Source organism: Pelophylax lessonae (assembly GCF_965119305.1).
Source record: "Pelophylax lessonae genome assembly, chromosome: 8".
Classification (NCBI taxonomy): domain Eukaryota; kingdom Metazoa; phylum Chordata; class Amphibia; order Anura; family Ranidae; genus Pelophylax; species Pelophylax lessonae.
Window position 1 is genome coordinate 66,632,517 of NC_138775.1, and position 12,929 is coordinate 66,645,445.

Here is a 12,929-nt window from a genome sequence, read left to right on the forward strand (position 1 = left end):
GAACTTGTGGTAGAAGATGAGTAGCAGTCCGGGAGACCACTCCAGCTGTAGACATTCGAAGAGATTATAAGGAGGAAGCGGGAGGATGGAGAACCAGATAAAAGACACATGGAGCAAACGAATATGAGAACGTGTTAGAGGAAACATTATTTTTCTTGTAACAAAAATGCATTTTAATCATTTGTTGCTCGAAAATATGACCTAAAATCCATATTTTATGGTTGACAGAAAAGGAGGTTTTAGTTCATCACACGTAGAAGCCTTACAGCTCAACAATAAAGTCTAGAATCCAAGTGAAAGAGATACAATATGGACAATCCCACTAATATCCGCCTCACCACTGTAATAACATTACTGGTATCCCGATGTAGGCTGGAGCCCGTCAGTCAGACAACAATGGCAAGATTAATACATCTGCCACTAATGATGATCCCATGTTGTGTGGGATTTCAGAAATGTTTCTCAGCAGAATGAGTCAATAAGACAATAAAACAAATGTGGATTTGACACCCCATGAAAATATGGCAAAGAAGTCAATAACTTGTCTGCTGCAAAGTGCTTTCCCTCTGGTTGGGAATTAACTTGGAAAACATTCATAAATGGACTAAACAAATGTGGAAGATGTGAAATTCAGATTGTTATTACCTCCCCTAACCTGATGTCGGAATAAAACCAGAGAGACAGTCTACTACGAATTTAAACTTTGGAAATAAATCTTTAAAAAAAAAAGTTACATCTGAAAGCAATTGAAACAAACAAGATGATGTTCTAGTGATGTGCAATCAAGCTGAAAATATAACTCTGGAATGGCTGGGTTGCATTTTGTCAAGTTGAGCTTGGAATCTTGAATAATGAGCTCAGTACAGTTGGTTCTGTACCTTATTTGCTGAAAGTAACTGTCTGTCAGATTGGGAAAGTTTTGTTTGAGCGGAAATTGGCTACAGCACTATAGAAGTACCTGTGCAATGAGTTTTATAAATGGCCCTCCTTCCCTTGGAGATCATAAGGTAATGGGCATGTACACCCCAAGGGTCCTTTCACACTGGTGCACTTAAAAAAGCAGTATGCGTTTTGCAAAAATGCATATCGCATTTTTAACATGTTTTCACTGCATTTTTCTGGATTCCCCTCTCCTGGAATGCACCTGTGAAACTTAGACACGTCACTCAAAGAACAGACCAAAAATGCACCATAGGTGTGTTTTTATTGCACTTCTGGTGTTTTCCCTATAGACATTAATGGGAGGTGCATTTGTGGTAAGCTTTTGACAAGCGCACCACAGATGAAGCATGCATAACTTTTCAAAATGCAGAACAGCAATGTGAACAGTTAGGCTGGGTTCACATATTTGCGGCTATGTTTTCCAGTATGGGGTCCGGGGCGTTTCTGTTTACCACTATAGGCGCGATTCAGGGGCAATTTTTTGCCTGAATTCACATCTGAACCAGACCCAAAAAGGCACAGGACCCTTTTTCAAACTGCATCGCGGCCGCCTCAGACATGTGTGAACTGGCTCTTTTGAAAGTTGGTCACATTTATATCTCATGTGAATTGGATGCAGTGTAAAACGCATCCAATTTGCATATATATGAACCCAGCCTTACATAGGATTTCAAGTAGAATCATTTTAATGCACTTTTGCTGCGCTGGAAAGGTGTGTTTTAGTGTGTGAAAGGGCTCTAACATTGAGCTTAACCTATTTTCTTCCTTTTAGTTTGCTTAAAGTTGAACTCTGAGCATGGCCGGACTGGGAATAAAAACCAGCCCTGGAAATAATTTCATACCAGCCCCATAACATTATTATACCAGCCCCAGTGGCGTAGCGTGGGTTGTCAGCACCCAAGGCAAGGCAAGTAATTTGCGCCCCTAGCCAATGGACATTTAGCGCTCTCTGGCTCCCTACCACTCATACAGAATTAAGGACAGCCCAGCTGGGAGGCCACAGGGTCTAGGAAAAGCCCAGCTGGCCCCCCGTCCCCACTATCTAATACACTGCTGATGGCCCCCCTACCCACTATCTAATACACCGCTTACCCCATTCCCCACTATCTAATACACTGCTGACCCCCTTGTCCACTATCTAATACACTGCTGACCCCCTTCCCCACTATCTAATACACTGCTGACCCCCTTCCCCACTATCTAATACACTGCTTACCGCCTTCCCCACTATCTAATACACTGCTTACCCCCTTCCCCACTATCTAATACACCACTTACCCCCTTCCCCACTATCTAATACACTGCTTACCCCCTTCCCCACTATCTAATACACTGATGACCCCCTTCCCCACTATCTAATACACCGCTGACCCCCTTCCCCTCTATCTAATACACTGCTTACCCCCTTCCCCACTATCTAATACACTGCTTACCCCCTTCCCCACTATCTAATACACTGCTTACCCCCTTCCCCACTATCTAATACACTGCTGACCCCCCTTCCCCACTATCTAATACACTGCTTATCCCCTTCCCCACTATCTAATACACTGCTTACCCCCTTCCCCACTATATAATACACTGCTTACCGCCTTCCCCACTATCTAATAGTGCTGCGATGACGCTGCTGGGGCGTCATCTTAAAGCGGCAGCGGCCCCATTTTAAAGCGGCTTTAAGAGCATGGGCGTCCCCAGAACTTTCTTCGGGGGGGGGGAAACATTTTAAGGTCACCCATGCTCTGCCCCTTTTCAAAAATGTCATGAAGGAGAGGGCCTTAGTCATTATATTTATTGTGAGTATTTATTTTTAAAGAGCAAAACAGCAGTATTTAATTTTAAATAATTTGTTACCCTAAAAGAAAAAAAAAAATTGATCCTGTCCCCTTAAAGCATGTTATACAGCACAGTGCTTTGCTGTGTAATTTGGCCCCTTCTATCACCTAAAATACCTGGCTGATCCTGCCTGGCTATGTATTCCCCACTGTAAACTGACCACGGTATACCATGGCGGCTGAGCCCTGACACTGTGGTCAGTTTGCATGCCTTCATCATCCGCAGCCCTCCTGTCCTCCTCTGTCCTCTCTCCCTGCCTGTCTGCTCCTGTGTCAATTACCCCTCCCCCCTCTCCCCCTGCTGTTGTAGTTGTATTCAAAGTTTCATATCCTATCTACAGTCTGTTTAATAATCCTGTGTGCCCCTGTGCCTGTGTTTTATAAAAATAATCAATTATTTATACGTTTTCAGAGCGCCACTCACCGCTCACGTGACTCGCCGTCTCTCTCCTCCTCTCCCCCTCCCAACTGACATCAGTGAGGAATCCTCGGCCCCGCCCACTGCAGGCAGCTGTCAGATGGAAAGAGGAGAGAGCCGGTGGGTCATGTGAGCAGTGCTTGGCCCCCTGAAAACTGGTAAAGAACAGCTTATTTTTTTAAAACACATGCACACAAGCACACAGGATTATTAAAAAGACCAGGATGGTATAAAGTGGCTTAACGACCACTTGAAAGGGGAAGTTGAGATTCCAGGGGGGGGGAGGGATTTGCCCCCCCCCCCCCCGCCCCTACCTGCAGATGCCCATGATTAGGAGAGATTGTATAAAGGACAACAGAGCTCAAAGCCTTCTTCACCCTACTCAAAATTAACCAAAAAAAGCTGGGCAGAGCTCCATTTTTATATTAAAGCATACATTTATCTTACATACATAGACAGAAATATCTTGCAAAGCACACAAAACATTTAATATTTGAATGTTACCATTAATATTTTACAGTTATTGTTCCCTTTAGAAGCATCTGGTCCCCTAAGCATGGCCCCACTTCCTAGCCTTAGGGTGGCTTCTTTCCCTTGTAGGTTGCTATGAAGCTACCCTTGTATGCACATTCCTGTCTGGGACAAAAGCAGAATATACACTGTGTGCTACTCTGTTGTATGCGTAAACACAAAAACAGCACATGACAAGCTACTCTCCTGCTACCTACTTCTCCCTCCTCCAAGCTAACTGATGGACAGTTTCTGTAGACCATGCTGTCCCTTGTGGCCTTGTACTGATAGGAAGCTCAGGGAAGTTGCACTGAGGTAGGGTGGTGGGGTTCCATGGGAGAGTCGAAGGAGCTAATTTGCTGATAAAATTTTGCTCGGCAATAGCTACCTACCACTGCTGCTGGAGATTGTGCTGTCCTTGGTGACCTGGTACTGATAAGAAACTCAGGGAAGTTGCACTGAGGGAGGGTGTTGGGGTTCCAAGAAAGAGTCAAGAGAGCTAACCTGACCAAATTTGCTCAGCAATGGCAATCTTTAACTACTCCCTGTGGTAGAACATGCACACCGGATCCCCACCAGACCCCTTCCTCTTGGCAATCGGCCAAGACCCATGGTAATACCCTTACTAAAATACAAGAAGAGAGAATTTAATCCTCGTGTCGCCTGTGACATTGGTGACCTCCTTCTTAATGGCTGAAAAATCAGCTGAAGTCCAGAAAATGAGAGCCATTCTTGGAAGTGGAGAAAAATGCTTGCATTAACACAAACTTAAATTTTCACTGACGTATCCAAATACACTACACGTGGTGGCCGGTGGTTAGATCCTGTTCTTTGAAACACACAAAACACATACAGCTGTGTCTGACTGGTTGGCCTGGAAAGGGAACCACCAGCAAGACGTATAAAAATAGATATGATACTTCTAGTTAGGTATAAGGAGTCTGTAGCTTCTTTCTTACTTCATTTCTGTTTGATGTTACATTTAGAACAAGCTCTTATAACGATGGCCTTATCCAACACGCTCTATGAAGCTTGCCTAAACTTCATTAGGCTGTATTGGTTCATATATCCTCTGAACGATCATCTTTATCCGTTGGACGTGTCCATTCTGGATGATACCTAAAGACATTCTAGCAATATAACCCCTTTTCATTTGAGGAACCCTCTTTAGCACTTACAGTTTTCTAAAAGAATGTTGTGCTGAGGGACTTTGATGCAATGGCATTGCACATTTAAAAATTTAATTGTTTGAAAGCATTTATGGTCCAAACGATGGGGTTGATTTACTAAAGACAAAAAAACTGTACACTTTGCAAAGTGCAGTTGCCCTCTGAAAGTGCAGTTGCTCCAGAGCTTAGTAAATGAGCAGATGCTCTGCTGACTTCCATCTTCCAATCATGTGCAAGTAAAAAATGCTGTTTTTTTTTTTTTCTTCATTTTTTTTGTTTATGATTGGGTACTGTTTGCAAAGTAAAGCTTTACCTCATTTACTAAGCTCTGGAGCAACTGCATTTGCAGAGGGCAACTGCACTTTGTAAAGTGCACAATCTTTTTGCCTTTAGTAAATCAACCCCAATGTATGAGGAAATGTTTTCCTGATTGATGACAATGTACTAGTTTAAAAAACTTGCAGCATTTAATATTACTTTAATGCACAAGGCAAAGAAGAGATGAAAGTTGACAATTCCCGGTAAAACTGACCTGTACTGAAAGGGATGGAGTAGACAAAGCTACCCGGAATCTGCTCAGCTGCTCTGCGGTACCACAGGGGAAAGTGGTCAGCATTGTATATACTCTCTCTGTCCTCAGATGTAAGGAAATCTCTTGAAACATAATAGGAGAAATAACAGTCACATTACATATGTGGATAAAGTAAACACTTTCAATGATACGCAGAATGTTTACATTATGTAATGAAGTGGTGCGGAGGGAGATGGAGTTTTATTTCAGATAGATACAGTATATACATTTTTTTATGGAAAAATTTCTATGATTTCTATATGATCTGGACAAGGCTCCTATGGATAACCTATGTGTGTGTGTGTGTATACACATGGATTCTAGATCATCTCTTCTTTGAAGATCCTTTTTATTGCATTTTAAATTATTGTAGGTACTTGCCATGCTTGCTTTTCTGTCTTTTTAAAGCATATTTAAACCAAGAAATTAATATAGTGCTCAATTACTATTCCTTAGGTATGGTGGCTGCATTGGTTTTCTTCTTCTCAGGGTTTTTCTCTTTAATTTTTACCTGTGAATAACATACTTGCAGCCCTGGGTGACAATTCTCAATCACTGTACTGTATCTATACAGAGAGCCATGATTATCTCCAAGGCTAGACCTCAAACACACCTGCCTTTGCTCATCTTATTGGGGGGGGGGGGGGGGGGGTTAGTAGTTTTTACAAGAAAGAGAGCATTGCTTTTGCTTTCAGTTCATATTTGAATAGATCAAGGTCACATTATATCTGGCAAGGTTAACATGTATTTTTTATGGTTGCCGAAAATGAAAACAATGGATTTAAATGGTCTTTAACTACTTTTAATAACTAAAATTCAGATCACCCTCTTTCTTTTGGTCTAGCGTCCCTGGTAAAAATCAATAACAAATCAAAAACAAAAATTTGTATGCACAAAATCCTCACAAACTCTCAGGGCCCATTCACACCAGTTGCGGTGTGAGAACTTGCACTGCAATAGAACGTGCTGCTCTTGTTGAACAGTGTTATGAATCTAACAAATGCATACTCGTTGCGGCCATCAAACTGCTTGATACCGCAGTGCTATGCGGTTATGTGCCCTACTTCCCATGCATTTGGCAGCCCATTGATATGAATGTGCTGTCAAAAATCACACTGCTCAGGAACGTACAAAAATATACATGTTTTAGTGTGAACTGGCCCTTAACAAAATCAAGGCTAGGAGTGCAAACCCTTTTCAAGCTGTTGTATTTGTGCTTGAACTAAAACCACACATATACCATGGTAACTTAAAGCCAGGTAGGGGACTGAAGTATCACTCTGTGTAAAGGCGAAATGTTCTTTTATGCGATCAACCAACGAAGATGGAGTAATAATATTTAAGGACATAGATTTGGACATATTCACTCTAAGTTCGGAAACGTCCTTGAAATCTCGTAGCAAACCAACAATGTTAGGTGTAGAGATCAGTTGGGAAGTTACAAAAAAAGGAGATGCTTTGCGAAAAGCGTGCATTTATAAATTTGGGGACCACAACTAACCTTGTGGATATCAGGTTGAGACCGAATAGCTATTACTAACATTTCAAACGCAATAGCGATATTAGGAGAAATAATGGACACCCTTGTCTGGTGCCTTTGGTTATGCGGATCAGATGCAACAAAAACCCAGAATTGGAACCTGAGTGGAAGGTGATGAACAAAGGGCATGGAGGATCCAAAACAAGGTCCAAAGCCCCCACGCTCTAAAATCAAAAATTAATATGGCCAGGAGAGAAAGGCTTTTTTGAAGGGTCAGGGAAAGCAGAAAGTCCTCTTTTTGGGGGGGGGGGCTTCCCACCTTGCTTGAAGCAGGGAGATTACATTATTGGCCCTCCTAATCTGGTCTAGACCTTGCCTTCCAGGGATAAAGCCCACTTGACCCTTATGTATATACAAGAGCCTGTTAGCCATCATTTTGGTTAAAAAATGTAAATCATTATTAATAAGAGATAAATGATAAAGAGATAAATGTTTTAAGATAGTCCATAGAACTCCATAAGCCAGGTCTGTATAATGTTTAATATTCCTCAACTGGTGAACCTTTACTAAGGAGAATGAATCTTAAACAATAGTAGCGTAACAGACTGTCATCACCCATTTTATTAAGAACTAGTATAAGTGAAAATCCCTGTTACTGTCTACCCTGGAAAAAAGAATATGGGAAACAGTCTTCCCAAGTTACTAAATGAACAGAGAGGTGTTTTGCAGTAACAATCTATTTTTCAAATAGAACGAAAAAAAAAAAGAAACCCTTTGGTATTTTGTTTTATAGTGTCTGGTACCTCAATGATTTGATAAATCCACTTGGAAAACAATATACATTTATGGTATCTGAGTTTCTGTCATAAGACTTGCCAAGTTTGATGTATGTATTCTATAAGCAGTCTAGAACCATTCACAGGCATTTTTTTTTATTCTATTTTATGTTTCAATGCCAATTTTAGTAAAGGATTTACTTTAAAGTGGAACTCCAGGCAAAACTATTTTGAGCGATGAAATGTTAGAACCTCTCTCAGGTCTTCATGCAGAGATTTCCTTACTTCACATTCCAAAGAACATACAGCAAATGTCACCTAACTAAGAAATAGACAACAATAAAAACCCAACAAGCTCTTACCCACCCTGCCGTATGTTTATATTACTGTTTGTATCCACTTTGAAGAGATTTCCCCTTCTTTCCTATGCCTATGACTAGAAAGAAAGCAAGAGCAGGTATATCTAACTTAAACACTACCAAGGAACCTGATAGTGGTTCTAACCCTACCACACTCTGGCCAAAACAAAACATTTTGGCTGCAGTTCCAGTTGAAGCATTCAAATGTTTTTATCACATGGAGGAAATTGAAATCTAAGGCCATGCAGACAGCTATTAATGGGCTCTAATGAATCCCTGGAGCAATGGGGACTTGAAGGACATAAATACCATTAGCTGTGCAGTTCAGGGCATGGATGTACAGAGAAGATCATTGGATTGAGGATGAAGCTTAGTAATTCTCCAGGTAGGCTACACTCAGGGGGTTGGGGGATGCCTTGCAGAACAACTTGTACAAAAGGTATATACCAAAAAAATAGGAAAGATGGGGCTTTGCGGGCTAAACAGGAGGAGAAGGATCCATGACAACACAATGTAAACTAAAAAATAATTTTATTGTACATATTAAAATACATGGGAATAGTTCCCATATATAACATAAAAAACATTAAACATATAGAATCGCATTGTAGAAATACTCCCCAATAGGGGAATGCTGATAACTTAAATCAGATGATGACGTGAGGTCTCTGATGGAACACGTCTTAGGGTCCCCAGCATATATATATATGTATATATACTGTATAATTGTTGGCGCTACACATTTTATTTACACATTTTGAGTATGCAGTCCAGTTTTGGTCACCAATCCTGGAGAAAGATGTCCTTGAACTGCAGATAGTCCAAAGAAGGGTAACAAAGCTAATAAAGAGGTTGGAGGAGCTCATTTATAAGAAACAACTACAAACATTAAACTTATTCTCCCTGCGGAAGAGGTACCTAAGAAAGAATATGATCGCCATACACAAAGCTTTATAAAAAAGAAAAAAGCAGCGCTGCTTTTTTCTTTTTTATGTACTTTTGTGTTTATATATTCACACATATTGCATGCTGCTTTTTCCGGACCACTTAAGCACTGACAGCTGACTTTTTATATACAAAGCTTTAAATGGTGACTCTAGCATTGGGAGGAAACTATTTATTCTTAGGTCTTTAAAGAAGACGTGTGGCAATACAACGAAGTTGGTCGAGAGGCGATTCAATCTTTAAAGAAGTACAGCGTTAGCTCAGCTCAGATCGGCAGGGAGAACTGATCACTCAGTTCTCGGCCTTAGAGCTGGCGTGGGACAGATGCAGCATCGGATCAATGCTGCATCCACCTAGATACGTTTTTTTTTTTTTTAAAAAGCACAATCCCATACTTCTCTTTTAACTGCATAAGGCAAACTTTACTGTCAGAGCAGTAAGGATGTGGAACTCCCTTCCACAATTGATGGTGTCAACGTAGATAAATTCAAAAACATTTTACATGTGTTATTTGGTGAACACAAGGTACAGGGATATAGAAAATGGTAGTGACATAAACTCAAACACAGACTCAGGTTGAACTGGATGGAGTTGTATATTTATTCAACGTTACCAGCTACTGTATGTACTATGTAACCACACCTCAAATATCTTAAAATACTAACACTTGCTGCATTGCAGGTCCCTTCTCTCCTTTGAATATGGCAAATGTGCCCAGTTTAGGTCCACCTGACATAGGAGCTGGGCCAGTGCAGACACTAATCAAACACTCCCAGAAAGAGGAGAGGGCTATGATACGCAAGAATACTGGGGGGTGTGCAAGAGAATTGAGTTGTCAAATTTTCAAGCAAGTTTGGAGGCACATTTCAAGTGATTACAAAAAATGTATGGAAAGGAAAAACATTGCAAGTAAGCATTTATAGGGTGGGAAAAATTGGCACTCTTGGCAAGTGTCTGTGACAGGTCCAGTGGCTGTATTTACTCCCACCTAACTGGAATATTCCCACTGCAGGGGTATGGGGGCAGGGGGGCAGAGGACTTTGGATTTCAATTAAGACAAAAGCCACCAGCACAAGGGACACTTCTCCTTAAATGTAAGTACCATCCCTTGTGCTGATTAAAATAAAAATAACTTAATTTAGGCTTTAAATTTAAAGCTTATTCAGAGCTGATAAAATAATGAAAGTGCAGTTATGCTTTAAAATTATAGTAATACTTTATTTTATTCATTATAAAGTATTTTCTATGTCTTAAAGAAAACAGTCAATAACTTGTAGCAGATGTGAAAATTACACTAAGCTGGAGTAATACAGCATAACACACTGCATGCAGAGTATCACAACCACTTCTACAAACAACTTAACACAAAACTGCTGTTTTCTGATCTTAAGGTTAAGCTAAATAAGCAGCATTTCATTTTAAGCTTAAGAACATTTATAAAAAAAGAATGAAATTGGCACTGGAAACAATAGTTAGGGAGAAATGCACAACTGGGGTGCACAGCAAATGAAAGCCCTAAAGCAATCTCGTTTGGCACTCACAATTAAGACATTGGGTCTTGAATTTAGGTGGCTGAAGCTAAGGTCTTAGCAAATCTACAATGTAACACAATTTTGTAGACCATATTTCATGGTAACAAAATGGCTGTGTATATAAACTAATATATAATATATACAAGTAAAAAAAGAGGAAATTTTCCATACGAACCAACCAGATGTGTGCTGGCATTCACTAGAATGCATAAGAAAATATTACAGCTAAAAATCTGAAAATCTGACTGTCTGGCATTTTTTTCTATTTTATTCCCTTTTTAAAGGGGAGCAATACGTTTAGATTTTTTCTAGCTTTAAATGTGTGGTAATGTTTTATAACTATATATATATATATATATATATATATATATATATATATATATATATGAAAAAAATGACTGGGAGCACAATGCAGTGATGAAAAATGTTAATCCAGAAATATCCTTATACAATACAATGAAATAAAACAATAGGAACAACAGTTTTAGGCAACCCCCATCCTTTCTCAAGTTCAATGGAAAATACATGGGTCATGGGACTTTAGATGAGGCAACACACAAAATAATATTAATATATATTAATATATATTAATTAATATATAACTATATATTAAAATATTATTACTTTTATTACATGGTAGAAAAATAGATTAAATGGTACAATCAAATGACAGACATCAAATTATTATATATAATGAGTTAATCCATTATATATAAAAATATAGGTATAAGGTATAAAAATATAAATTCATATTCATCACAGCATAGGCATAAATATTGTTGCATAAAAAAATAATCGCTTGTCATCCTAACACTTTACACGTTTCGTGGAGCTGGTCCACTCATCAGGAGTAGATGCAAGAAATATATAGATCAGTTTAAAAAGGAGAAAAAAAATTTGAAGGGAAAAAAAAAATAATAAAATCAGCAGCCATGGAGCAGGGGATCAAGGAGAAACGCCTATTTCCTTGATCTCCTCATTCGAAAAGGTATGGATGACAAGCAATTATTTTATAATGAGACAATATTTATGCCTATGCTGTGATGATTATGAATTTATATTTTTATATTTTTATACCCATTTATTAAATGTAGATTAGCTCATTATATATAAAAATTTTGAGTGTTAGGATGACAAGCGATTATTTTTGTTATGCGATTATATTTATGCCTATACTGCGATTAATATGTAATTATATTTTTATACCTATTTATTGATTGTGGATTAGTACATTATATATAATAATTAGATGTCTGCCATTTGATTGTACCATTTAATCTATTTTTTATACCATGTAATAAAAGTATTAATATGCTTATTTTGTGTGTTGCCTCATCTAAAGTCCCATGACCCATGTATTTTCCATTGTATTGTATTTAGGGATGGATGCATCTCGCTTTTGATGCATCAGATAATTTTCTCTTTTTTGTCCATGTCTTTCTCAAGTTCAAATGTGAACACTTTTGATCTTTAGAACGAGTTCTACATTGTTTATAGCACTGCACAGTCACACTAGTTTTTTTTCCAAAAATCACTACATGCGTTATGATATCCAGCGCCGTGCTGTCACCGCTGAGAGGGCTGACATCTTCACCCAGTCTTCCTTTCGGGTACGCGGCCTCCAGCTACATGAGTGGCTGTGGGCGCAATGATGTCACTCCCACGCTGCTGTCTCAGCCAATGTGGAGAAAGAGACCCGGGAGAGCAGCTGCTCTCATGCAAATGGCTGGATTGAAATGGGGTTTAGGTAGGTATTAGGGGCGGCTTCTGCGCACAGAAGGTTTTTTTACCTTCATGCAACCTTGAGTCTTTACAACCACTTTTACATTTACAGTTCCCTTCACTGGAAGCACCTATACAATAAACTGGCATAGATAAATGAAAACCACAGAAATATTATCACAAGTTGACATCAAGGGTAATGTACACACTTATAGCCAATAGGAATGAGAGATTTGGGCACTAAATGCTGCTTACTTGTAAGTTAGCTGCTCTGGGCCCACAAACAGATTCACACGGGTCAGTCCAGTGCGTGTACCAAGGAAAGCAATCTCCACGTCTTTGTCTGAATTTCTGAATATAAATATGAATATAAGATTAAAATCTACTGGACATTGCAGGAAGTGAGCCAAACATACAAAACCGTATAAATCAAATTCACTCTCTGGCAAAAAGCTAGCATAAATAGCTGCTGTAACAATTATCAGAGGGCATCAATTTAAATGTCTTGAGACACAGTTATGACTACAGTTTCCTTCATTTCATCATGCTCACTGGACAGAGTAGACACTTCAAAAGTCTGCATAATTAATATGAAATAACAAAGGCAATCTTCTCCTGAGATGCAATAGGAGCTTTCATGACTATTTTCTTTTGAGCCCATTTAGACTATGCC

General features: G+C 39.3%; 1 protein-coding gene across 4 annotated transcripts in view; it reads right to left on the minus strand.

Moving 5' to 3' along the window:
- Nucleotides 1-12,929, minus strand: part of CACNA2D3 (calcium voltage-gated channel auxiliary subunit alpha2delta 3) — a 1,429,924-nt gene that overhangs the window by 329,980 nt on the left and 1,087,015 nt on the right. For all 4 annotated transcript variants that reach the window (XM_082265096.1, XM_082265095.1, XM_082265094.1 and 1 more), the window contains 2 exons: nucleotides 12,512-12,607; nucleotides 5,404-5,525 (listed from right to left, as the gene is read on the minus strand). In XM_082265096.1, coding sequence (XP_082121222.1) covers nucleotides 5,404-5,525; nucleotides 12,512-12,607 — 218 coding nt within the window. The remainder of the gene's footprint in view (nucleotides 1-5,403; nucleotides 5,526-12,511; nucleotides 12,608-12,929) is intronic.